Genomic DNA, 24132 nt, shown 5'->3' with positions numbered 1-24132 from the left:
TGAGGATGAGAAAGGGTTATGTCTTGTTCCCATTTTCCGTTACTAGTCGCTATGTGGGTGTTGAGTATATTGTGGGTATACTGTATAGAGGAAGAGCAGGAGGAGGAGGAGGAGGAGGAAGGGGAAGAAAAGGAAAAAAAGGGAGGTGGAGGAGGATTAGGGGCAAGAGTGGAGGAAAGAGGGGAGTAGGAGGAAGAGTGTGAAGGGCAGGAGGAGGAAGAAGGATAAGAGGAGGAAGAAAGGAAAGAGGGGGAGGAAAAAGGGCAAGAGAAGGAGAAAAAAAGGAAAGGAGGAGGAGGAAAGGACAAAAGGAGGAGGAATAGGGACAAGAAGATGAAAAAGGCAAGAGGAGAAGAAAGGCAGGAGGAGGAGGAAGAGGAGGAGGAGGAAGAGGAAGAGGAGGAAGAGGAGGAGGTGTCATTGTCCCCAAGTCTCATCCTTTGTCCCTGTGCTGTCCCAAATACTGATCTTCGCTTACTAATTTGACGGCTAACTTACGAAAACGAACCAGCAATGTCAGGGTTTCCGATCCAGAAGCCAATCAACACACACACACACACACACACACACACACACACACACACACACACACACACACACGGTTCGCTACGCTCCGTAAACCACCATCAATACCAGGAAAAAAAACTGAACTGAGTGCGTGTGTATGTGCGTTCGATCAGGTACACCAATTCACGTTTTTTTTGCTTTGTCTCGTATCGGTATGAAGTCTTCGTCCTTTGCGTTTTTTTTAATTTTTTTTAAGCACCGTGATGTCACCTCTCGGCTCACCACGTTGTCAGGGTCCTTCCTTACCACACACTGTCCTTACGTCACAGGGATAGGAAGGTCGGAGGTGAGGAGTCATCAAGTGTTTTATGCTGGCGCAGCTTCGTGGGGGGACGTCTCATTATGTGGTCGCACGCAGGGAAAACCAACATCATCGTGAATTAGCTGAGGCGAGGGTGGAGTTAAGAGGCTGGGCGTGAGAGTAAAAAGAGGAGCAGTTATGGGGTAGGGTCATGATGCAGCCTCCTTAGGGAAAACCAACACGACGCTGAATTAGGTTAGAAGAGAGTAGAGTTAGGAGGCTGGACGTGAGAGTAAAAAGCAGGGCGGTTATGGGGTCAAGTCTTGTTAATAATGATACAGCCTTCGTTACGGAAAACCAACATCAAGAGAGTATAGGAAGACGAGGAGAAGGAGGAGGAAGGGGAAGAGAAGGAGGAAGAAAGGAAAGAGTTAGGAGGATGAAAAAGGGCAAGAGGAGGATGCATGAGGACAAAAAGAAGATGAAAAAGGGCAAGAGGGGAAGAAAGGCAGGAGGAGAAGGAAAGGAGAAGGAGAAGGAAGGCTGGGCGGGTGAGTAAAAAGCATGGCAGTTATGGTGTAATGTTCTGTTAATCTTGATACTCCTCTCGTTAGGTCCCACACTTAACTTTCCTTCCTAGTCTAGCAGGGAAGGTTTTGTGGGGCGCGTGTGTGCGTAGGTCACCTTGGTTACATAGTCAAGGGGGTGTTTAGTCCAGTTCAGTCTAGTTAAAGCAAATTCAAAGCCGGTAAAAATGCAGCTTGGGCCAGTGAAGCAAGCCATGTATAATGCAACACTTGGCTTGGTGTTGGGACGGTAATTAAGGGCAAGGAAGAGAATACAACAAGATGCAAGCAACACGTAAGATCTGACAAGCAAGCAGGCGTAGGAAAGCATCAACCAGGAGCAAAACAAGCACCAGCAACAACAGCCGTCACTTCACTTTCATCCCGTTTTGAGGAAGTGTGAAAGAAACAGAGAACAATATAAGTTCAAGGCAGAGGAGAAGAGACGTGCCGCGGCCCATCTCGAGTGCCTGAGTGGCCGGGGAAAAAGGGTCCGTTAAGGTCACACTGCGTTGACTTTTAGCGAAGATGGAAAAAACGAAAAAAAGGGAAGTAAAGCGTTGAGAGAGAGAGAGAGAGAGAGAGAGAGAGAGAGAAATAAGAGATGAGAGATGACACAGAGAGAGACAGAGACAGAGACAGAAAGGGAGACAAATGGAGAGAGAGAAACGGAAATAGATAAGATAGATAAATAGATAGAGAAACTGACTATGCAATCAAAACCCGACATACAAGACTGCTAATACGAGTGAGGTGCGGGAGACGGGAGAAGGAAGGGCTGACACGTGTTATTGGTGCCAAGATAACAAGCAAGCGGTGCAGGAGCTTAGGCGCAAAGGAGCAGCGGAGTAAAATAGTATTGGGAAGTTCTTAAAATCTAGCATGAAATATCCCTTAATATTAGTATAGATAAGACACAACTGGTAATCCATGAAGCTGGTTTTACTTATATATGTCACCAAAAATCTATAATACCAGTTACTTGACCTTACAAATGTTAGTAGGTTAGTATAAATAAGGCAAAATTGATAAAAAAGTAATGTTATTCTTAATTCTATACTACCAAAAATATCTTATAAATACCAGATAATTGACTTCACTCATGTTAGTATACCAGTCTATATTATGCATTACGAGAAATCCCTGCAAATGAAAAGCAATGACCAGAAGTAGTATATAACTCCATAACCATTTTTTACAAGTTCCTGCAAACCAGCCTCTAGACATAAAACGTTTCTCCTTGCTGTTAGTGAAAAGAATAAAAATACTGATGATAGGTTACGCCGGACGCTACATTTTTCTTCTTTTGTTTTGAAATTGTCGAGGGAAATTAGCATTGTTTTCGCAAGTGTTAGGATTCCGCTTCGTAAACACACTGCCAAACCCGTTGTCACTGTTATAGGTGTAGATCCCAATAGGTATTTTTTTTAACACAGTCGTTTGTTGTTTTTTCTTTTTCTGTGCTGACGTAATAATGTTTTTTACGGTATGGGTAACAGCTCCAGGGTAATCAACAAAAAAGAAAGCGATAATGCCCTGTAATCGCTCCTCTTACGTACAAAAGTATACACGAGTGGCCAGAGAAGAGGTTGGTTTCGGATACGGTGCGACACGATAGGTCAGTGTCGGATATGATACCGTTTCTGGCGTCGTAAATGTGTTAGCCGGCTTAAGGGCCATATTTTTAAACATTTCTGCGCCCAAGAACACGTAATTTACTAGTCTTTCGTGGGAGTTTAGGGCATTTCCAGGGGTACTTTTATGACCCTGGTGGTAGTCTGAGCCTTCTTCTGTACCGTGAACCTAAAAGAACACTCATTAGAACTCGATTAACCTCCTTTTTGGCCTCTGGAAATAGTTGGTGTGAGGGGCGGGAGCATCTGACAATACCAACCTAACTCCGTTCACACTGTGCCGAGTCTGGGCCTCGACAACCCAGCGACTCGGGGTATACCAGGTCTTGGGTGTGAAATCTTGATGTGGAAGGGTCGCATAAGGTCGGAAAGACTATGTGCGACCCTTTCATGTCAACATTTCACACCCAAGACCTCGTGTTCCCGGAGTCGCTGGGTTGTCGTGGCCCGGAGTTTCACAGTCCAACACAGTGTCTTCGTAACAGCCCGAACCAAACTCTAGAATCCCATACAGCCAAATTGGGAGGTCTTCGATGCCACACTAAATACACAAGACTTTTCCCGAATAGTTTCATCAAATTTGTGAACTTAAATATAAACACCAGACACTATACAAGGAAATTTGGAGGGGTCTAGTATTGGTTTGGGAGCTTACTAACCCGTCATGGGGAACTGTGAAGCTGGCTCGAAAACTCCAAGAAAAACATGTGAAGCTCCTCCTCGCCTACGCTCTACGTCACTGCTTCACCGCCGAGCACCATCTACCTTTCCGACGCAACCCCCACGGTGATCTTTTGACATTTCAGAGTAGTGCGAACATATCATTAGGAGAAAAAAAAGCTGAGGAACATCCGGCTGTATTTTCTCAAGCGAGGGCGACTTTTAACGCATCTGAGAGCCATCATGACAAGTTTTCTTTACAAACACCACCCACCTTCTTGCCGCTCCCATCTTGTTTTTTTGTTTGTTTGTTTTTTTTACAGTAAAGGAAGCAGCTCTTGGCAAACACAACAGCAACAGCAAAAAAGGCCCGATAAGCGTTGCTCTTCAGTTTATATTTCCTCGAGGACTATAACTTTTTCCAGACGATAACGTTATGTCAAAATAATTCTAGAGCGCCATAAATAAATAAGTAAATGAATAAACACTATAAACAGAAAAAAAAATTCGAAAGTTGATTTTCCTTACTCACAATATTTTTCCTCGAACACAACTTTTTTTTTTCCACCAAGTACGTTCTGTCTAATTTCTACACCATGACAGACAAGTAAACAAATAAACAAGTTAATAATATAGATAAAAAAAAAAACATTCTAAGGTGTTTTTTTTTCCTTATTCACGATATTTCTTTCCTCGAACACAACTTTTTCTCCTCAAGTACGTTCTGTCTAATCTCTGCAGCACCAAGACAAACAAGTAAACAAATAAACAAGTTAATAATATAGATAAAAAAACAGATTCTAAGTTGTGTTTTTTCCTTATTCACGATATTTCTTTCCTCAAACAGAACTTTTTTCCCCCATCTACGTTCAGTCAAAGTTCAACAGCTCTATGATAAACAAGTAAACAAATAAAAAAGTTAATAATATAGATAAAAAAAGATTCTAAGGTGTGTTTTTTCCTTATTCACGATATTTCTTTCCTCAAACAGAACTTTTTTCCCCCATCTACGTTCAGTCAAAGTTCAACAGCTCAATGATAAACAAACAGGCAAATAACTAAGTAAACAGTGTGGCTAAAAAACAGATTTCAAAGTGGTTTTCCCTACTCACGTTCTGCAGATCATCTTCCTTTTTCATGTCACCAAACCTTATCCGTACCTCTACTCCTCTCCTTCTTCTCCTCCTCCTCCTACTCCTCCTTCTCGACAGTCATCCACCGTCGTCCAATGCAACACACTCTAGTCCCTCTTTTTCCATCTGTCACCAAGATATTCAACAAGTCTTCCTACCACTGCTCCCTCCGTCATATTTACCCTTCATTCCTCCCACCTTCTTCTCTCGTCTCGTTGCTAGTTTCTTCTTTTCTATCTCTCTCTCCGAAATAGCCAGCAAGACTCCCTATCCCTTCTCCCTCTCTCATATTTACCAACCCTCCCTCTCACCTGTCTCTCTCCCTATCTCATCTCCCTCTGTCATATTAACCTACTATCTTCCCCACCTTCCTTCTCTCATTGGTAGTTCCCTTTTTTCCATCTCTCCAAAACCGCCAGCAAGATTTCCTATCCCTTCTCCTTCTCCTCTCATATTTACCAACCCTCCCTCTCACCTTCCTTCTCTCATCGGTAGTTCCCTTTTTTCCATCTCTCCGAAACAGCCAGCAAGATTCACTACCCCTTTGCCCTCCTTCATATTTACCTGCCATACCTCCTACTTTCTTCTCTCGTTGCTAGTTCCCTTTTTCCTTGCATCTCTCAAGGAGAAGGTGCGTCATATCATCTTCCCTCAGTACATGTATAGCCAGTAACTGTCTCCCCACCACCGATCATACAGTCACATTTACCTTACCCCTCCCACCATCTCTCTCTAACTCCTTTCTCCGTCCTCTTCTCTCAGCCACGTCACCCTTCCCAGCTACTTCTCACGACATTCTCCCTCACTACGTACACAGCCAGTAACACTCTTCCTACTACCGATCTCACCGCCACTTTTACCTACCATCCCTCCCTCCTTACTTCCCTTCCTCCTTTCCCCATCCTCTCCTCTCCGCCACGTGACCCTTCCCAGCTCCTTCTCACGACATCCTCCTCTGCAAGTCATCTTCCTGTCGCCTTGGCCCACTCCGCACCTCCCTAACTCTTCTATGCACTTTCTCCCTACTATTACGCGGCGAGAGAGTGGCAAGCAACTATTCTCACTTCATACGTCGTGAAAATACCTCTCACCCAGCAATTACTCTCCTTGCCAATTTCAGTGAACCCCATCCAGTCACCGCGTTGCTTAATATCACTAAAACAGTCATTCAACCAGTCACTCAGCCCTATCAGTTTCTCTCCCTCTTTGTCAGTCATCTTTATGTTAACTTCAGTCATTCCACCCAGTCACCAAATATCACAGGAACAGTCATCCAGCCAGTCAGTTAGCCCTCCTCAGTTATTTACACCCAAACAGTCACCTTACTTAAAGTTATCCAACCAGTCAGTCAGTCATCCTTTCTGTCAGGCATACCTACTATTCCTCTCTTCCCTTTCCCTCCCAGTTAGTTATTCCACCCAGTCATTCAGAAGTTAAAGAGCCAGTCAATCATACTTTTTACCAGTTACTCTTACTATACCTCTCTACTTTTTCTCCCCCAGTTAGTTATCCCACCCAGTCACAGTCATCCAGTCACCAGACACCCACGTAAACAGTCATCCAGGTAGTCACTCAGCCCCTACCGCTACACCTCCCTACCAGTCAGTCATCCTACCCAGTCACCTTAGCCAGCCAGCCAGTTCATCAGCTTCCTTCTTCGGTTATACTTTCGCCAGACAGCTCCCCCGCCCTCCCGCTCCGCCCTCCTCCAGCCCCTTTCCTCCCTTCCTAGTCCCCTCCTATGCCCTTCCCCGCCCCCCCCTCCCAGCTATCGAGGGTGGATGATAGTATTGGCAGGTCTTCCCAGCTGAGCTCTCTATCAACATGTTTGCTCATTAGGACTGGAGAAGATGTTGGAGGAAGAGGAGGAGGAGGAGGAGGAGGAGGAGGAGGAGGTATGAAAAGAAAAAGAAATAAAACGAGAAGGAAGTACGAGGAAGGAAAGAAAACGAAAGAGAAATGCAGTGGAATGAGGAGATAAAATTTGATAGAATGGCGAAGAATAAAAGTTGGGAAAGGGTTTTTTATGGAGAGAGAGAGAGAGAGAGAGAGAGAGAGAGAGAGAGAGAGAGAGAGAGAGAGAGAGAGAGAGAGAGGGAAGAGAAGAGAAGAGAAGAGAAAGAAGAGAAAGAAAGAAAGAGAAAGAAGAGAAAGAAAGAAAGAGAAAGAAAAAACCAGAGTAAGAGAAAGAGAATCCTAACCGAGCAAATATTAGGCTATGATTGAGTACACCTTAGTCGGCCTACCCCTGACACTCCCTACCCCCGACCGTTCGTCACACCTGCCTCGCAAAACATCCAGGTAACGGAAGGCGTGACTCAGGAACACTAATTGATTCGCTGACATCATCGTTATTAGCAATGACATACAAAAAAAGGGAATACAAAAAGGGGAGTAGCAGTATTTCCTTGCATCGTTGCCTCAAGAACTTGACGAAAAAAATAAATGCTATATATATCTTACTTAACTGACCTTTCGTTTATATTGATGAGATTTTGCAGATATTTTGAGGTTAGATTCCTTGGGTTTTAATAGATGTTGCTTTACTAGTCTGTTTCGTCTTTTTTTTAATATTTCTGAGGTTGGAGCCTTCGTTCGGTTCAAGTTTTACAGCTCCATGATAATAAAAAAATAGTATGGATTAAAAATGAAGATTCGAGGTTAGATTTATCGGGTTTTGATAGATGTTACTTTACTAAACTTTTCCATCCTTTCCATTATAATAAAGTTTCTGATTTCGTCTTCTTTGAGGATAGTTTCATCGGGTCCTGACGAATGTTGGTCTACTAACTTGTCCGTCATTTCGATTATAAAGATTTGTTTCGTCTTTCTAAATATGGAAACTAGACGGCATTATATGAAGGCGTGAGGCTTTCTATTAGGGATTATTATTTATTTTTTTTACAGCAAAGGAGACAGCACAAGGACACACAAAAAAAGGAAACAATAAAAAAAAGCCTGCTACTCGCTGCTCCCGTAAAGAATCCGAAGAGGTGGCCGAAAGAGCAGTCAATTACGTGAGAAGGTGTCCTGATACCTTCCTCTTGAATGTCAGATCTAACCCCCGAATGCCTAAGCGTCTCGGCACCTCAGCTCGCATGTTGGAAAAGCCTCTCGTAAAAGATCTTAAGATATTCATGGACTGTTTTGTGATCCTAGGCCCGTACCAAGCAAGAGTCGTGAAGGTCGAGCCGCGTACCTTCCCTTCAACAATGTAGGCACGGCCTCAGACCGTGCCTTCAATCCTTACCATAAGTGGCTCGGGAAGGTAAATGCACATACGCACACTGCAACCTTCTTTTCACCTACCAGATCTAATGCACGCACACACATACAAACACACAGTGCTAATCATGGAGGTATAATACCTCCATGGTGCTATACAGCCATGATATTGTCCGTTTCATTCCGTCTGTCCACTCGTGAACGTTGATGTGGCACCTGCGCATTGTGAGTTTGTGATTGCGTGAAGATCATTTGAATGTTTGTGTATACAAAAGATCCTCAAACCATCGTATATGAACCGCAAACAGAAGATTTGCATCGATAATATACCATACAAGGACATGAAGAAACAACTTGTATATCAAACAGTATAGTTTGATCATATTTGAACGATCTATAGCCTTTCAGATACTCATATTTCATCTCATTAAGGGATATAAAGTGACATACGACTCTGCAAGTGTCTATACATAAGGAATTTTTATGTTGCATATATAAATAACATGGGTAGCCTAATATTCGAAATAGCCTAGGATCGCATTCAACAGTTATTATTTATTATTTCATGTCTTTTTTTCCATTCCATTTTCATGCAGTAAATTATTAAGATACCCTTCGTTTGTATTTGCAGAGCCAGATGTCTTAATTGAAATGAGAAAGAATTTGAAAACCATAGCTGGGCGTTATCGCGATAAGTTATCGCGATACATTATCGCTGATAACAAAATCGGGTTATCGGCCATCCGCTACTTATTTAAATATATATCGGTATCTTCGTTACTTTTGAAACCAAACCAGCGATAATCGCTACTTTTTTCCGCCTCTCAGAAAATAAAAAAAAATGTCTCCCTACTGCGCATGCGTGGCCCAGTGTTGTATGAAAACACTTCGGGGTATGAAATATCTTTGGTGAAGAGATTTCATACTTAGATCATCAACATTAAAATACTAGGTTATTTTTGTTTTTTTTTGTTACTCAAAAATCAATATATCAAAGAGATAAATCATTTAACTTTGCCCCCAAAATGATTATTCATTGCCTCAAATTTGATATTCCATATTCGTTTGTGAGCATGCCATGGTACTAAAGGTACCCGGTGTTGTGTTATTTGGTGTTCCATCGTCAAAAACTGGCGCTTTTGTTAACAATCACTGGTCTCTCGTTAACTGCGCATGCTCAGACCAGTAAGCGTAGCCCTGTACAGACTCACAAAGCTTTTTAACACAAAGAGTTGCTGGAAGGCTGAATCAGACATACAGTACCACCATCCTCACTGCTTCAAGAGCGACACTCTGTACATATGAATACAACTCGTACCGAGTGTCGTTCTAGAAACAGCGGGGATGGTGGTAGTGGTACTGTATGTCTGATTCAGCCTTCCAGCAACTCTTAATTACGGTTAAAAAGCTTTGTGAGAGTGTACAGGTCTACGCTTGCTGGTCTGAGCATGCACAGTTCACAAGAGACCAGTGTTTATAAACAAAAGCGCCAGCTGTGACGGTGGGGACGCCAAATAACACAACACAGGCTCAGGCGCTTCTAGTAACCGTCCATAGGTACGTGTCAACGTGTGGTTCTCAGGTTTTGTAAGTTTTCTAAAATACAGATAATGAAAATTTTAATTCATCTCTGTTTTTCTATCTGAAATATCAATATAATATCGTTTTCGCCTATCGGACTTATCGCTAGGTAGTATCGGAATTATGGAATTATATCGGGTATCGGTTATCGGTTATCGCCTATATTTGTGTCTCCAGTTAACGAATATCGGTTATCAACGATAAGGTTTTTCATTATCAGTTATCGGTTATCGGGAATAAGGTTTTCTGTTATCGTGCCCAGCTATGTTGAAAACCCATAGATCGTTGGAGAATGTGAGCCACGAAGGTTCCCGCCTGCTGGCTGGTTTCTCTGTGCTTTGAAGGCGCGTGCTGTTGTTGTAAACAAGACAAACATATTCGCTGCAACTATAATATACGACTTTCCAATTAGGGAAAATATTTTCTTAGGTTTTTTTAACTGAACCGCAACTATTTGCCACGCCAAATTTGGAAAATAAAAATATTTTTCCTCGAAGGTCTGAGGGTAGACACGAGGTAGACCGTGCCTTCCCTTCGTCTCTCCCGCAGACCTTCGTTCCAAAAATGCTAATGACATAGGTACGCACCGTCCTTCTCTTCGACCTTCGTCGCTAGACCTTCGTGACTCTTGGTACGGGCCTAGTGACAGCTTTACAGGACGTCTGCATTACCAGCCGTAAAAATGACCCATAAGAACCCGGCGAATCTTCTCTGTGGGCTTGGAAAATAGTCTTAATGTGAGCCCGGTACGCTTGAGGATATGAACCGAAGACCTTCACACTGAAAAGAACGGAAGACATTTATTTCTCAAAAGCATCATTGGTCCCACGGCCTTCACAGTGCATGGATATTTCCGGGTGATGTCATGCGTGAGGTTCCTTCTCTTACTAGTTTATGAGGACGAAATACTTATAACTTATTGGAAGGCTCGTCATACTTCCGCTTCCTGAACATGTGTAATCGGATCATAAATTAACGAATAAACTATAGCAAAATATTGGTAGAAACGGGACTGGTTGCTGATTCATACCGTTATACGATTAAATACAGGTAAATGTAGACAAATGCACTCCCCTGTTATCTCGTTAGGTATTGTTTTTATCCCTCTTTACTTATTTTTCTCCTTCCTCTAATGTCACTGTCTCTTACTTACTTTTCATATCCATTTCTGATCATCGAAAGGACTCTGTATGGGACCATATCATATATTTTTAGTCTTTTTCCTTTGATGCCCTTTTATGAATCTCAATGAAAATACTACTACTACTATTACTACTACTACTCCTCCCGAAATTGACCTTTCTTTTTGGCCACTCCTTTAACCTCTATTCAGAAGCAGTAAGTACCGGGATTTTTTTTTTCTTTACGCCCTTGAACTGTCTCCTTAGTTGTAGAAAAAAAATTGCTACTACTACTACTACTACTACTACTACTACTGCTATTACTACAACTACTAATAAAATAACTAAGTCTCTCTCTAAACCCAATTCCGAATGATGCAGTTATGGAGTGTAAATTATCAGGCGTCTATCACGAGCTTCCTCATTCCTTCCTACGTATGTTGATCCATGGCAAACACACTTATTAACATTTCATCATCGACGAGCGAGGAAATCCTGAACCGCCGCCGCCAACTTCCGGAGCCTCACGTGACGGGGAGGTAAGGAAACAGTTTTTATATATCGAGCTAATCCCGGTAATGACTTTCCGGCAACAACTCAACTTATCTCTCGACGCACTCCGCTATATAGAAAAAAAACACAGAAACTTTTTCGATAACGCACTGCCTGGCTGCCTATTACTCAAATCAGTGTTATCGTGAGTGCATTCTGAACTTACATGCAAATTGGGTGCATATTTGAAGCGTCTAGAGGGGAACGAGAGAGAGAGAGAGAGAGAGAGAGAGAGAGAGAGAGAGAGAGAGAGAGAGAGAGACTCAAACATTTCTACCCCCAAGTTCACACACTATAGGCAAGGCTTTCGTAGGAGTTCCGGGCATTTCCAGGGGTACTTCTATGACCCTGGTGGTAGACTGACCATTCTTCTGTACCATGAACCCATAAAAACACTCAGGAGAGCCAGATTAATCTCCTTCTCGGTCTGTGGAATTTGTTGATGTGAGAGGCAGAAGCGTCTGAGAATATCGACCAGTCATTTAATTTTCTAGTCTGCACTGGGAAAGGCAGCCTAAACACGTATCCCAGGAAGAACAGGAAACAAGTAGCAGGGGAAAAGTGGCCTTGTATTTGGTGTACCGAGGCTCGCTTTTCCTTTGCACCCTAAAGTGACCCTATGTATATCCTGTTATATCTGAGATGTGTAGCCTCCGTGCCAGCGTTACAAAATTATCGTACTCAGCCACTCAGCTCATCGTATTTTCCGGTTTCTGACTCGGAGCTATCGCAAACAGACACCAATTAGTAACCCTTTTAACGATAACTTCAACTGGAATCTCGTTATCTGTCTGGGTGCGAGAGTTGTGGACCCTGGAGCCGAGAAATGCGATGTTCTGAGTACGATAATATGGTAACGCTGCTCCTTGCCTTTCCCAGTACGAACTAGAAAAAGAAAATCGGCCTGTAGCTTACGCTCCTTCTTTTCTGGACGACTCGATTGATCTCCCAGAACGCTTAAATACGAGCCAAAAGTAATTCAATAAGAGAGGAAGCAAATTAACGGTGCTTCTGGTTTCACGACGGCAAGAAGAAGAAATAAAAGAAGAAAGTGATGATTTAAATGTCTCCGGAAGGTAAAGGTTATTGGTTCTATTTTGCCGCTACTTTTTGTTGTTCGTTGAGTGTATCGCAACGCATTAAAAAGAATTAAGGTGACGGCTGAGTGACTGCTCTTGTGGCGATAGCTGACAATGGCCCTAGACTTCGCTGAGCACCTGAATCTGATTGACTTAGCTCACCTGAGTATATGTTGATCTCGAGTTTATGAGTGAGATGGGAAGGGGGGAGAAGGGAAGGGAAGGGGAGAAGGGAAGGGAAGGGGAGAAGGGAAGGGAAGGGGAGAAGGGAAGAGAAGGGAAGAGGAGAAGGGAAGGGAAGGGAAGGGAAGGGAAGGGAAGTAGAGAGGAGAGGAGAGGAGAAAAAAGAAGAAGAAAAGAAAAGGAGACAAAATTAAAAGAAAAGAAAAGATGGATAGACAGATATTAGATAGGTAAAGAGAAAGATAGAAAGAAAGAAAGAAAGGTGAGAGAGGAAGAAAAAGAGATGGAGAAAAAGAGAAAAAGAAATGAGAAAAAAAAGAAAACAGAAAAAGAAAATGAGAAATAAGCAGACAGACAGACAAAGACAGACATAGAGATAGAGATAGAGAGAGAGAGATTGACACCTTGCTGTGATCTTGAGCAGGCAATCATTAGTTTATGCAAATCGTCAACGACTTCCTCGGCTTCCCAACCTTCCCCGCCGCCTCACGCCTCGCCCGCGCCCTCCGCCTCTTATATCAGCTCGTCTCTTTTCACATTACCGCGCGTGTATTATCCCTGCTCCCCCGACTTCTTCAATTTACCAGAGTTGAGAAAGTTATTTTTTCCTTATTATTCGTTTCTTTTTCCCGCCTCAAGTCTTTGCTTCTTGGTGGGGTGGCTCTCAGATTCATGTGAGTTTAATTTTCTTTTTCTCTTTTTTTTTTTTTAGGTTGACTTTGTGGGGACTTGTCTACAACCCACGTCAGCTTCTCACCCCAGTTCATAGTTTCTGAATTTGGCGGTGGTGAAAACGATAACTAAAGCTAAAAGTTATAGTTTTACCCGTAGACTTGCATTTCGCTAGAGGATCCCTATAAAAAATGATTCATAAGTGTAGCGTAAGGGTATCAGGACACCTCTCCTCCCGAAATTGACCTCTCTTTTTGGACACTCCTTTGACCTCTATTCAGGAGCAGTGAGTAGCGGGCTTTTTTATATATATATTTTTCTTTACGCCCTTGAACTGTCTCCTTCGCTGTAAAAAAAAAGAGAAAAAAAAGGAAAGCTAAAGTTTGTAAATACGGTGCATGTTAAGATGAAGGGATTAGGAAGCACGGCGAAAATAGATCTTTGCCGATATATCCAACTCGTCACCCCGCCCTCTAGGCCTAACGTGGATGCCAAGTCCCTACCTCGGAGCACACCAACTACAGAAACGCTGAAGTCACCTCAGTTTGCCTTCTCCGGGTGTCCTAAGGTAACCATTTATCTACTAACCCGCGGAGGAGAATGAACAAGTTAGTGGTCTGGGCGTTGACTTCTCCGCCCAAGCGTGTACTGAATTACGGCAGATCAGGAAGGTAAACTGTGGTAACCCGGATGTCACACTGGCCCTGTGTCCCGGGGTAATGGGTTACTTCCCGCCACAGGTTCAAGGGTAATATAACGAAAATGAGCACCGAGGCCACGCGCAGCTTAAGCATACGCCCCCATCTTTACCTTCACCTAGGTCTCAAAGTCACGGTCAGGGTGACTTAGATTAGTGACTCAGTGGCGGGGCAGGCTCAAAAGACTATGGGCGTGACGGACCAGAATGTAGCGTGACAGATGAGTGATAAGCTGGGAATGTGACGGGCCCAAAATGTTATGACGGCCAAATTTGACGAGCAAAAATAAGGCAGACCAGAATGCGACGTGACAGAAGAGCGCTTTGTCGGGACTGTGATGAGCTGAAATTGTTGTGACGGCCAAAAGTGACGAACAGAAATAAAATGGGCCAGAAAGCGACGTGGCAGAAAAGTGCCTTGTCGGGATTATGGTGGGCTGAAAGTGTTGTGACGGCCAAAACTGACGTGACCAAAGTGAGTTGCTGGAAATATGACGTGGCTCAAAATGTAACAAGCCAGAATCGTGACGCCCAACCTTGACGGACAGAAACATGACGGACCAGAAATATTGCTGGCACGAGAAGTAACGAACCCAAAACAACGTTCGTCGCCCACCAAGGCTCACCGTCATCCCCTCGGCCGGACCCCACCCCGTGAGTCCTACCGTTCTGCTGGAAGATGCCCGACTGGTAGCTGTAGATGACGGCCGCGAGGGAGAAGGTGAGGGCGACCACCACGAACACCACAGTCGTCCCCGCCAGGATGAGGTACCGCTCCAGCCTCGTCCTCCGACCCAACCATCCCGGCTGCCTGCAACAAGGAAAACTCACGTCAGGAGAGGGCGGGGGTAAGGACATGTGTGGGGGGGACTCGGTAAAACGTGGAAGAACGGAAAAAATGTTGCAGATATGTGATTAAATTCTTAGACGGTGGTGCTGATACTAATACTACTACACAGTAATGTTAATGATAACACAACATCCCACCCTCATCACCACCAGCACCACCGTCACCAGCACAACACTCCACACCATGACACAACCAGCCCACGACAGCTCCACGCCTTAGCCCGTCTCGCAGCCGTGTAGGGTGGCGTGACGGGGCACAGACGTCTCCGTGTCCATTACTCAGCCCTGACCATCCATCACACGCTCTCCTTAGCGAAACACGACCCGGACAAACAACTCGCGCCTCACATCCTTGAGCTGCGACGGACAGGAGGGAGGGATTTTTTCGCCGCTGGTTTTGTTTACTTGTTATAATGTCTTGAATGATGAAGAGTAATACTGAGGGATCAAAGGAGAGAGAGAGAGAGAGAGAGAGAGAGAGGGAGAGGCCACCACCATGTATTGAACGGTGAAGGGAATTTTGTCGAGGGACCAAAGGAGTTAGTTTTTCACCACCAGTTTTGTTTACTTGTTATAATGTTTTGAGCGGTGAACAGTACAATCGAGGTGACCGAAGGAGAGCGAAGGAGCGAGAGTGAGGTTGGTATTGTCAGATGCTCCCACCCCTCACACACACTCTTTCCAAAGGCCAAAAAGGAGGTTAATCGAGTTCTAATGAGTGTTCTTTTAGGTTCATGTTACAGAAGAAGGCTCAGACTACCACCAAGGTCATAAAAGTACCCCTGGAAAGGCCCTAAACTCCCACGAAAGACTAGTTAAATACATGTTCTTGGGCGCAGAAATGTTTAAAAGTATGGCCCTGAGTCTGTCGCCTCCTTGTTTTGTACGGTGAAAAGGTTTTATCAAAGGGAACAAGGGAGGGAGTCTTCCACCATTGATTTAGTTTACTTATGATGAACTGAAGAGTGAAAAGCTTATATCAGAGGAACAAATGAGATAAGTCTTTCCCTACTGATTTTCTCGTTTACTTTTTATGTTGTTTTGAAGGATGAAGAGTAAATAGAATGACTAAATGGGACAGTATTGCGACTATTATTTTTTTAATGTTTTGAGCGAAAAAAAAAGTAGTTAATTAGCACCTACTCTTATTCACACGTTGCTGTATGCTCCATTTGTGTCTGTCAGCAGCTATGAATGAATGTTTCCTGCCCAGTACCATGGATGCCCGAGAGCTTGTGAGGGTGTTTCTGGGGTACGTAAAAATCTATCTATCATACCGTAATATAATAATAGTGGTATATCTATCTATCTATATATCTGTCTATCTATCTATCTGTCTATCTATCTGTCTGTCTGTGTCTGTGTGTGTGTCTTTCTGTCTATCTGTTTGTGTGTCTGTGTGTCCGTCTGTATCTGTGTCTATATCTATCTATCTACCTATCTCTTGACTATACAGAAAACATAAATGTGTATGTGTGAGGTTGTAACTTTAGCGTAACCTTCCATCAATGTAACTTCCGTGTCCCAGGGTACTGCGTTCAGCTGCACCACAGACTCAAAGATCAATGACACGGAGATGAACACCAAGGTCACGCGCGGCTTAACATATCCCCCAACCCCCTTTACCGTAGCCTATTATCACTTCAAATCCCGGGTAGAGGTTCAGGATCTTCCCCAGATGTCCACAGGGGGCCATCACTTCAGAAAGGCTAATAACTACAGGATTAATGTCATGAGGGACGCCGCCCAGCCCACCTAGACGCCCCCAGCCATGGCCTTATTTACAAGCCGGCAAGCGTAGGACATTCTGGCACTTGCCCAAACTGCATTGAAGTCCCCGCAGGCATGAGAAGCGAGTCGTGTTCAGGTGCTGTGTTGTGGTTTGCATATGTATTATTATTACTATTATAGAGACGAATCAGGTAGAGAGGGAGGAGTGCGGAGACTACTAGCCGACTTTTTAGTACCTCCCAAACACCTGAGAAAATGAGAGTGAAGGCGATGAGAGAATTATAACAAGAACAAAGGTGAGATGACATTGAGAATTACATAAGTGGAGGTTAAGAGGATGAAAATACCTGAGAATACACACGTAAACAAACAAACAAGCAAACACAAAAAAGTAATGTGCTAGGCTTCAGTGCAAAGGATATAGGAGCAGAATTCTTAACGATTTTGCTTGCGTTACGTGTCCAGTGCAACAGCGTGTAAAAATATACTTGTTTTAATTTGCACATATCGTTATGTTCGTTGCTACGCCTCGGTGCAGTGGATTTAATATTAAGAACTGTAAACTATCCGACTTGCGTGGCCATTACAACAGCGTGTATTGAACTTAATCGCTGATGTTTTTTGCTAACGCCTGATGTTTACAAAGAAGGGTTAAACGTGTGCACCGCCTCCTCGCTCACTGAAACAGGTTATATTATTATTAAACATTTTAAGGGACCAGAAGCAAATGTTTGGTATCAGTATCCGCTTCAGTCCGGTTATTTAGGTCACTGACACACACACACACACACACACACACACACACACACACGACGCAAATGCACACGCCCATACACACAAGCGCTCGCACACACACAAACAAGCAAGCAATTAAACACACACACACACACACACACACACACGACGCAAACGGACACGCCCATACACACAAGCGCTCGCACACACACAAACAAGCAAGCAATTAAACACACACACACACACACACACACACACACACACGACGCAAACGGACACGCCCATACACACAAGCGCTCGCACACACACAAACAAGCAAGCAAGGAAACACACACACACACACACACACACGACGAATAATATCATCCATATCTCTTCACCATATAATTAAGTTGAGAAGAGGAACGAGACAATTAATATTCAGTCCATTTATGAGTTAACACGCCGAGTTGAACATGTCCTGAACACTACTCTGCATATTTTCGAGTTAAGGGCATCGATAACATAATTGCATTTAGTTATTAACGTGCGAACAGGAGAACCGCGGTGACTGATGTATTAGTAAATCTTCCTCAGCGATGTTATACCCGAGGATCGCTACGAGTCAACAATAGACTATATACTTTCCACTGTCAGTCGTTAGTTCAAGGAGAGGCTGATGTAGGAGTGCAAAATACTGCAAACGGTCAGATTTACAAGTTGAGAAAGGTTACAACTACGTGTCTTGTGATGTCTTAACCTGCAATTATACTGAAAGACTTTAGCAGTAGCCTCGACAACAACATAAAGAGGAAAGTTGGGGTCATACGCTATAGCTGCGCGTGGCCTCGGTGCTCATCTCTGCTGCTCACTATAGTCAGTTTCATCTCATCTGTCTACCAACGAAGCGGAAATTTCGATGGATGTGACACCTGCGCATTTCTAGTTCGTGAATATGTGAAAATCAACTGTTGTGATAGACAAGCTTATTTTTCAATAATATATATATGAATGTTTATGCATACAAGAAACAACTCAGTCATTTGCATCGATAAGCTAACACACAATCACACGAAAAGACAAGCTTGTATCAAATAACATAGTCACGTCATGCTCGAACGATCTATGGTTTTTCAAATTCATTGATTGATAGCACATTTCAGGTATATTAAAAGACATCTGGCTCTGCAAGTGCAAATAAAGGGCATTTTAATGATTTACTGCATGTAAATAACGATTAATAATCGAATAACATGAAACCGTAAATAATAACTGTTGAATGCGATGGTAAACATTTCGAATATTAGGCTACCCATGTCATTTACATACAACGCATCAAAATTCCTTATGTTTAGGCACTTGCAGAGCCAGATTTCATGTTATGTACCTGAATGAGATGAATTATGGGTATCTGAAAGGCTATGAATCGTTCGAGTATGATCAGACTATACTGTTTCATATAGGCCTACAAGTTGTTTTTTCGTGTGCTTGTATGGCAGATTATCGATGCAGAACGGCATGTTTGCGGTTCATATAAGAGGGCTTGAGGGTTTTTTGTATACACAAACACTCAAATATATCACTGAAAATATAAAGCTGATCTTCACGCAATCACGAACTCACAATGCGCAGGTGCCACATCCACGTTCGCGAGTTGACAGACGGAACGAAACGGACTATATAATATATCCACACCGAGATGAAGTGGACTACAGATATCTCGTTTTTATATAATATGTTTACCTGTGGTTGGCGAGATTACACAAGTTATCACGGGTGTGTTTGCCTTCATTCTTCTCTGCTCCCTTCTGCTCTGTCCTCTGTGTTGGCGTCCGTCACTCCCACAACTACCAAGCTACCTCGTTAAATGTTTAATATATTTACCTGTGGTTGGCGAGATTACATAAGTTATCACGGGCGTGTTTGCCTTCATTCATCTCTGCTCCTTTTGTTCTGTCCTCTGTGTTGGTGTCTGTCACGCCCACAACGCGGTAATTCGTCCTCGTTACCGTGCCCGCCATCCTTCCTTCCCCCCTGCAGACACCTTCTCTACTGGCCTACAGCAGCTCACGAGGCCCGAAACTCACACCACACAGCTGCTCGGTACGTGCCCATCCAAAACATTAAGTCGTCATGGCAGTAATGCGATCTCAACATTTCGCCCCCATACACTACCAGAGATAGAGATGGACAGGACACGTGGTTTGGCCCAGATCCCCAAACATGTATCTATCTCCCGTTCTAGTAAGGCTTTAATGTGTATGGTGTAAGTGGTGAATAGGGGAGGGCTACTGAACTTTTGCATCCAGACAGTAGATGGCGCTGATGGACGCCACTCGAAACGTGATTCATGGCGAAGTTTGAAGCACCTGAAGCCTGGATGGAGAGGGAAACGGAGGGATCGGAAGAGGCGAGGCGGGTGAGTTGGGTGATTGTTATCTCCCACCACACACACACACACGCACACACACTTCCTTCCTCTTCTCTCCATTTTCCTGTCTCTCTTTCCCGTCCAAGTAACTACCTCTCGTCTTTCCCTTCCTCTTCCTTCTTCCTTCCCTCTTCTTTCGCCTTTGGTTTGGTGCAAAAAAGAGCAAAATCGGACCGTAGAGCAACTTAATTTTTCTTCTCGAATTTTCCGTATTTTCGTAACTGCATCTTGCCCCTTCAGCTTTGTAACTCCCTCACCTTTTCCGTAAACAAAGTCTAAAATCTGAAATCTACAACATGGAAGTCTGGCCTTGGCGATCTATGGGGGTGCACGCGGCGGTAGATGGACTGATAATTGCTGTTGTTGAGGTCGACGCCCACGCACGAGGGAGGGCTGCATCATCACGCTCTTCCGCCCGCACCACCCACCCATAGGCACTGCACCCGGCAAGGTCACATTCCTCGGTGGGTCCATATTCTCAAACGCATCGAACTCTCATTATGACCATTTTAAAAGGACGAAGAGAAGATTATCCCAGTGCTCTTGGGCGAGTTTTTCCGTTCAAGGTGCGAAGTCGTGTAAAACTATCACTAGGAATATAAAAAACACATGAACGGGATATCCCTGCATCTTCTACGAGAGGCTTTTCAAACATGCGAACTGAGGTGCAGATACTTTTAAGAATTCGAGCTTTTGGCAGTCATTCTTAAATCTATCGACACCCAACCACACATATTTGACAAGGCTTTCGTAGGAGTTTTGGGCATTTCCAGTAGTAATTTTATGACCCTAGTGGTAGTTTGATCCTTCCTCTGTACCATGAACCTAAAAAGAACACTTATTAGAATCCGACTGATCTCCTCTTCGGCCTTTGGAAAGAGTTGATGTGAGAAGGAGGAAGAGTCTGAGAATACTAACCCAGGGCCCTTATACTTAAACATATCGTGATGAGGCTTTCGTAAATGTTGTGTAAGTATCTCCATAGGTAGTTTGATGAGTTTGGTTATAGTTTGACAAGGCTTCTGCACCATGAATTTAAACAGGACTCATGAGAACCAGACTCATCTCCTTTTTGACCTTTGATAATAGTTCTTTTGTGAGCCGAAAGCGTCTGAGGAAAGGGGTCCAGGTAGGAGAGGAGAGGGCATCACACGGTCAAAGAAGGAAGCAAGCAGACAGGCAGACGAAGGACAAGAGAGACAGGCTAATGGACCGGCCACGTCATAGAAAAAACCCACTTAATTTTTACCTTGGCTGGGTCTTGACATGGCTGCGTGCTCTTTTTCATGCTTCTGGTGAGGTAAGAGGACGCCTTTCAAGCACGACAGGGTGACTTGCCATCCAGTTCAACGCTTTGTGGCCTCGATTACGGAAAAAAGAAGTCTGGAAGTTCGAGGCCCATCATGCGGTTTAGTTATGGGAAGTCATGTTATTAACGCCCCCATGCAACAGAGATGAGCACCGAGGCCACGAGTGACTTGCCATTTAACTCAACGCTTTGTGGCCTCGATTACGGAAAAAAGAAGTCGGGAAATTCGAGGCCCATCATGCGATTTAGTTATGGGAAGTCATATTATTAACGCCTCTTTGCAACGGAGATGAGCACTGAGGCCACGCGCAGCTATCCTATACCCTCAACTTTATCTTTACCTTCATGCTTCCTGTACCACTAAGTCAGGAAATACGAGGCTCATTATGCGATTTTAGTTGTGGGGAGTCACTTTACCAATACCCCCATGCTACAAAGGTGAGCACCGAGACCACGCGCAGCTATCCTATACCCTCAACTTCATCTTTACCTTCATGCTTTCTGTACCACTAAGTCAGGAAATACGAGTTTCATTATGCGATTTTAGGTATGGGGAGTCATTTTATCAACACCCCCATGATACAGAGATGAGCACCGAGGCCACGCGCAGCTCTAACGTATACCTCCCAACTATACATCTGCCTTCATCGTTTCTGTATCACCAAGGCTATTTTGGGGATGCGGCATATCCTGTTGTTTGTGTTGTTTGGCCTTGCAGGGAAGGACTCATCATCTCGCATGCGGAGTGGCGTCAAGGGATTGCACGGAAGCTGAGGGCGGTCGAACCAGTCATATATTACGCTCCCTTATATAGATGTGTCTCGCTGTTGATGTGCCTTGCGGAACAATACAAGATGCAAGGGGTGTTTATCGTCGGTTATATATCATCTTGTCCTTGTATCAGTCTTTCTATTCCAGGTTCAATCCCCTCTTCCTTGATCGTCTCCTTTCAGTGTTATAATATTCAGTCTTTGCTTTCAAGAGGGGAGCATCAAAACACCTCTCCTACACGGAACTAGAGAGCCTTCAAGACTCAGTCCCTCTCCTTAATCGTCTCTCCTTCAGTGTCAGTGTGTTGTTTTGTTTTTGCTTTCAGAGGGGATAATCAAGAGACACCACCTACACGAGAACTCAGAGAGAACCCTCAATCGCTCTCTTCCTCGGTCGTCTTATTTCAGTGTTATGTTCAGTCTTTGCTTCCAAGAGGGGATTATCCAGGCACCTCTCCTTGTGAAATTGATCCTCTCCTGTTTTCTATTGAGATAAAAACGATTGGGGGGCTTTTTCCTATTTTGTTCTTTATTTCTGCCCTCGAGCTGCTTCATGTGTTTCTTTCTCTCTGTCTTTCTGCTCGAGCCTCAGTCGTTTTCTCTCATTCGATAGTCCTCTTTTAGTTTTATAATGTTCAACCTTTGCTTCCAAGACATCTCCCCTCCTGAAAGTGTCCCTCTCTTCTGCCCACTCATTCGTTTCTTTATCTTTTGAGGGAGCAGGGATTACCGGGCATTGTAATATTGTGTCCTTTGTCTTGGCTTTTGAACTGCTTCCTTTTAATATTTTGTTCTTTGTTTTCACCCTTGAGCTGCTTCCTTTGCTGTAAAATTAAAGCCGTCTGACCCTCTCGCCTCCATTCAACAAGTTATGATGTTTTGGTGTTGCCCTTCCAAGTACTCATGCATAATCGCCACACAATTCATAGGACGGTCGCAGAAAAGTCAGAATGATTTCCCTAATTTTAGAGTTTTTTATATCCTTTTATTCATATATTCAAGGCTTTGGTTTACGGGTTTCTTTTTCATTCCTTCCGTCTTACAAATGTTTCAACCTTGGATTTCAGGGGCAATTTGTAGCACGTCATTACACCAACACATCCTCAGCTTTTGCCATGTTTTTTTTCTCTCGTCTATTTCTGGCATGACTAATCTATTCCCGTCCACTCCTTAACCCGGTAGCTGTGGGGATCATGTTTCTTAAGGGCCCCTCTAAGCGAGAATAATGAGAAAAAATCATCACTCACGCAAACCATTTCATATTATATATCAACGCATTTGTGATCTGTTTATGCATCATCTATTTTTGGGGGGGTTTGTATCGTGGCAAAAATTTGACCCATCGCTGGTACACGGTTAAAGCCACAAATTTGACCCATCGCTGGTACACGGTTAAAGCCACAAATTTGACCCATCGCTGGTACACGGTTAAAGCCACAAATTTGACCCATCGCTGGTACACGGTTAAAGCCACAAATTTGGCCCCTCGCTGCTTCCGGGTTAACCATTGGCATTCGGTACGGTCTTTTAATACTCGTGGAAGTGAACCGCGAGTATGGCCAACTAAAAACGATCAATGCTAGACTCTTTCCACTTCGCATCAGGATCTATTAACAATCATGTGGTTAGTTTGTTTTTTTAACTTCCAATGCTGGGACGGAGCCAGTTAGAAGTGCTGGATTCTCACAGAGTTAAGTCGACATAATTTATTACAAACTCAGTTATAAAAAGTGATATAAAGAATCAACAAAACCAACTACTCACGCCTTAAAGTAACAGCACCTCCCCCCAAAAAAAAACAAAATTACAAATCACCCATGTTATTGCAGGAGGTTGTCGTCGAGCTGCTAACCATCAGGAACACTTTAGTCAATAACGATCGTAATCCACACGGGAGCTCGAGTTCCGGGGGTCGGGTGAAGTGTGAGTGAGGGGGGTTGAATTACGTGGAGGAAGAAACATCACAGTATCCTAAAATAGTACGTCTTTCGCGTCACTTCCGTCATGGTTAACAACGCATACACATAGATATTTTAGCAGTTTTCCTGAAGGGAGAGAACCAGGGACGAGTATAGGACTAATATTTTTAAACAATTCGCAGCCCAAGCATCCACATTCAACAAGTTTTTTTTCTGGGTGTTACCATGGGCACCTCTTCCCCTTCTTCCTCTTTTGTACCATGAACCTAAAAAAACTTATCAGAACCAGACTGATCTCCTTCTCGGTCTTTGGAAAGAGGTGACGTGAGAGGAAGAAGCGCATGAAAATAGGAACCTCAACTCATTCATCAGCATTCTTGCAGGCACCGAGGCAACCAGTTCATCCCAGCAGCCTTTGTTCCTCCTCCATCGGTCCAGTCACAAAAGGCACCGAGGGAACCAGATTATACCAGCAGCTTTTGTTCCTCCTTCATCGGT

At 43.8% G+C, this 24132-nt stretch overlaps 1 protein-coding gene across 6 annotated transcripts in view; it reads right to left on the bottom strand.

The window, feature by feature from the left end:
- The window catches only part of LOC127009499 (neprilysin-2-like), a 127243-nt gene that overhangs the window by 16786 nt on the left and 86325 nt on the right, over positions 1-24132 (bottom strand). For 3 of the 6 annotated variants that reach the window (XM_050882608.1, XM_050882609.1, XM_050882610.1), the window contains exon 2: positions 14577-14722. In XM_050882608.1, coding sequence (XP_050738565.1) covers positions 14577-14722 — 146 coding nt within the window. Of the gene's footprint in view, positions 1-14576; positions 14723-19089; positions 19371-24132 lie in introns of those variants that run through there. The other 3 variants (XM_050882604.1, XM_050882605.1, XM_050882606.1) reach the window with 3 other exon arrangements.

Source organism: Eriocheir sinensis, chromosome 41 (genome assembly GCF_024679095.1).
Source record: "Eriocheir sinensis breed Jianghai 21 chromosome 41, ASM2467909v1, whole genome shotgun sequence".
Lineage (NCBI taxonomy): Eukaryota > Metazoa > Arthropoda > Malacostraca > Decapoda > Varunidae > Eriocheir > Eriocheir sinensis.
The sequence above is the reverse complement of the archived record's forward strand: the minus strand, read 5'-3'. Positions and strand labels throughout refer to the sequence as shown.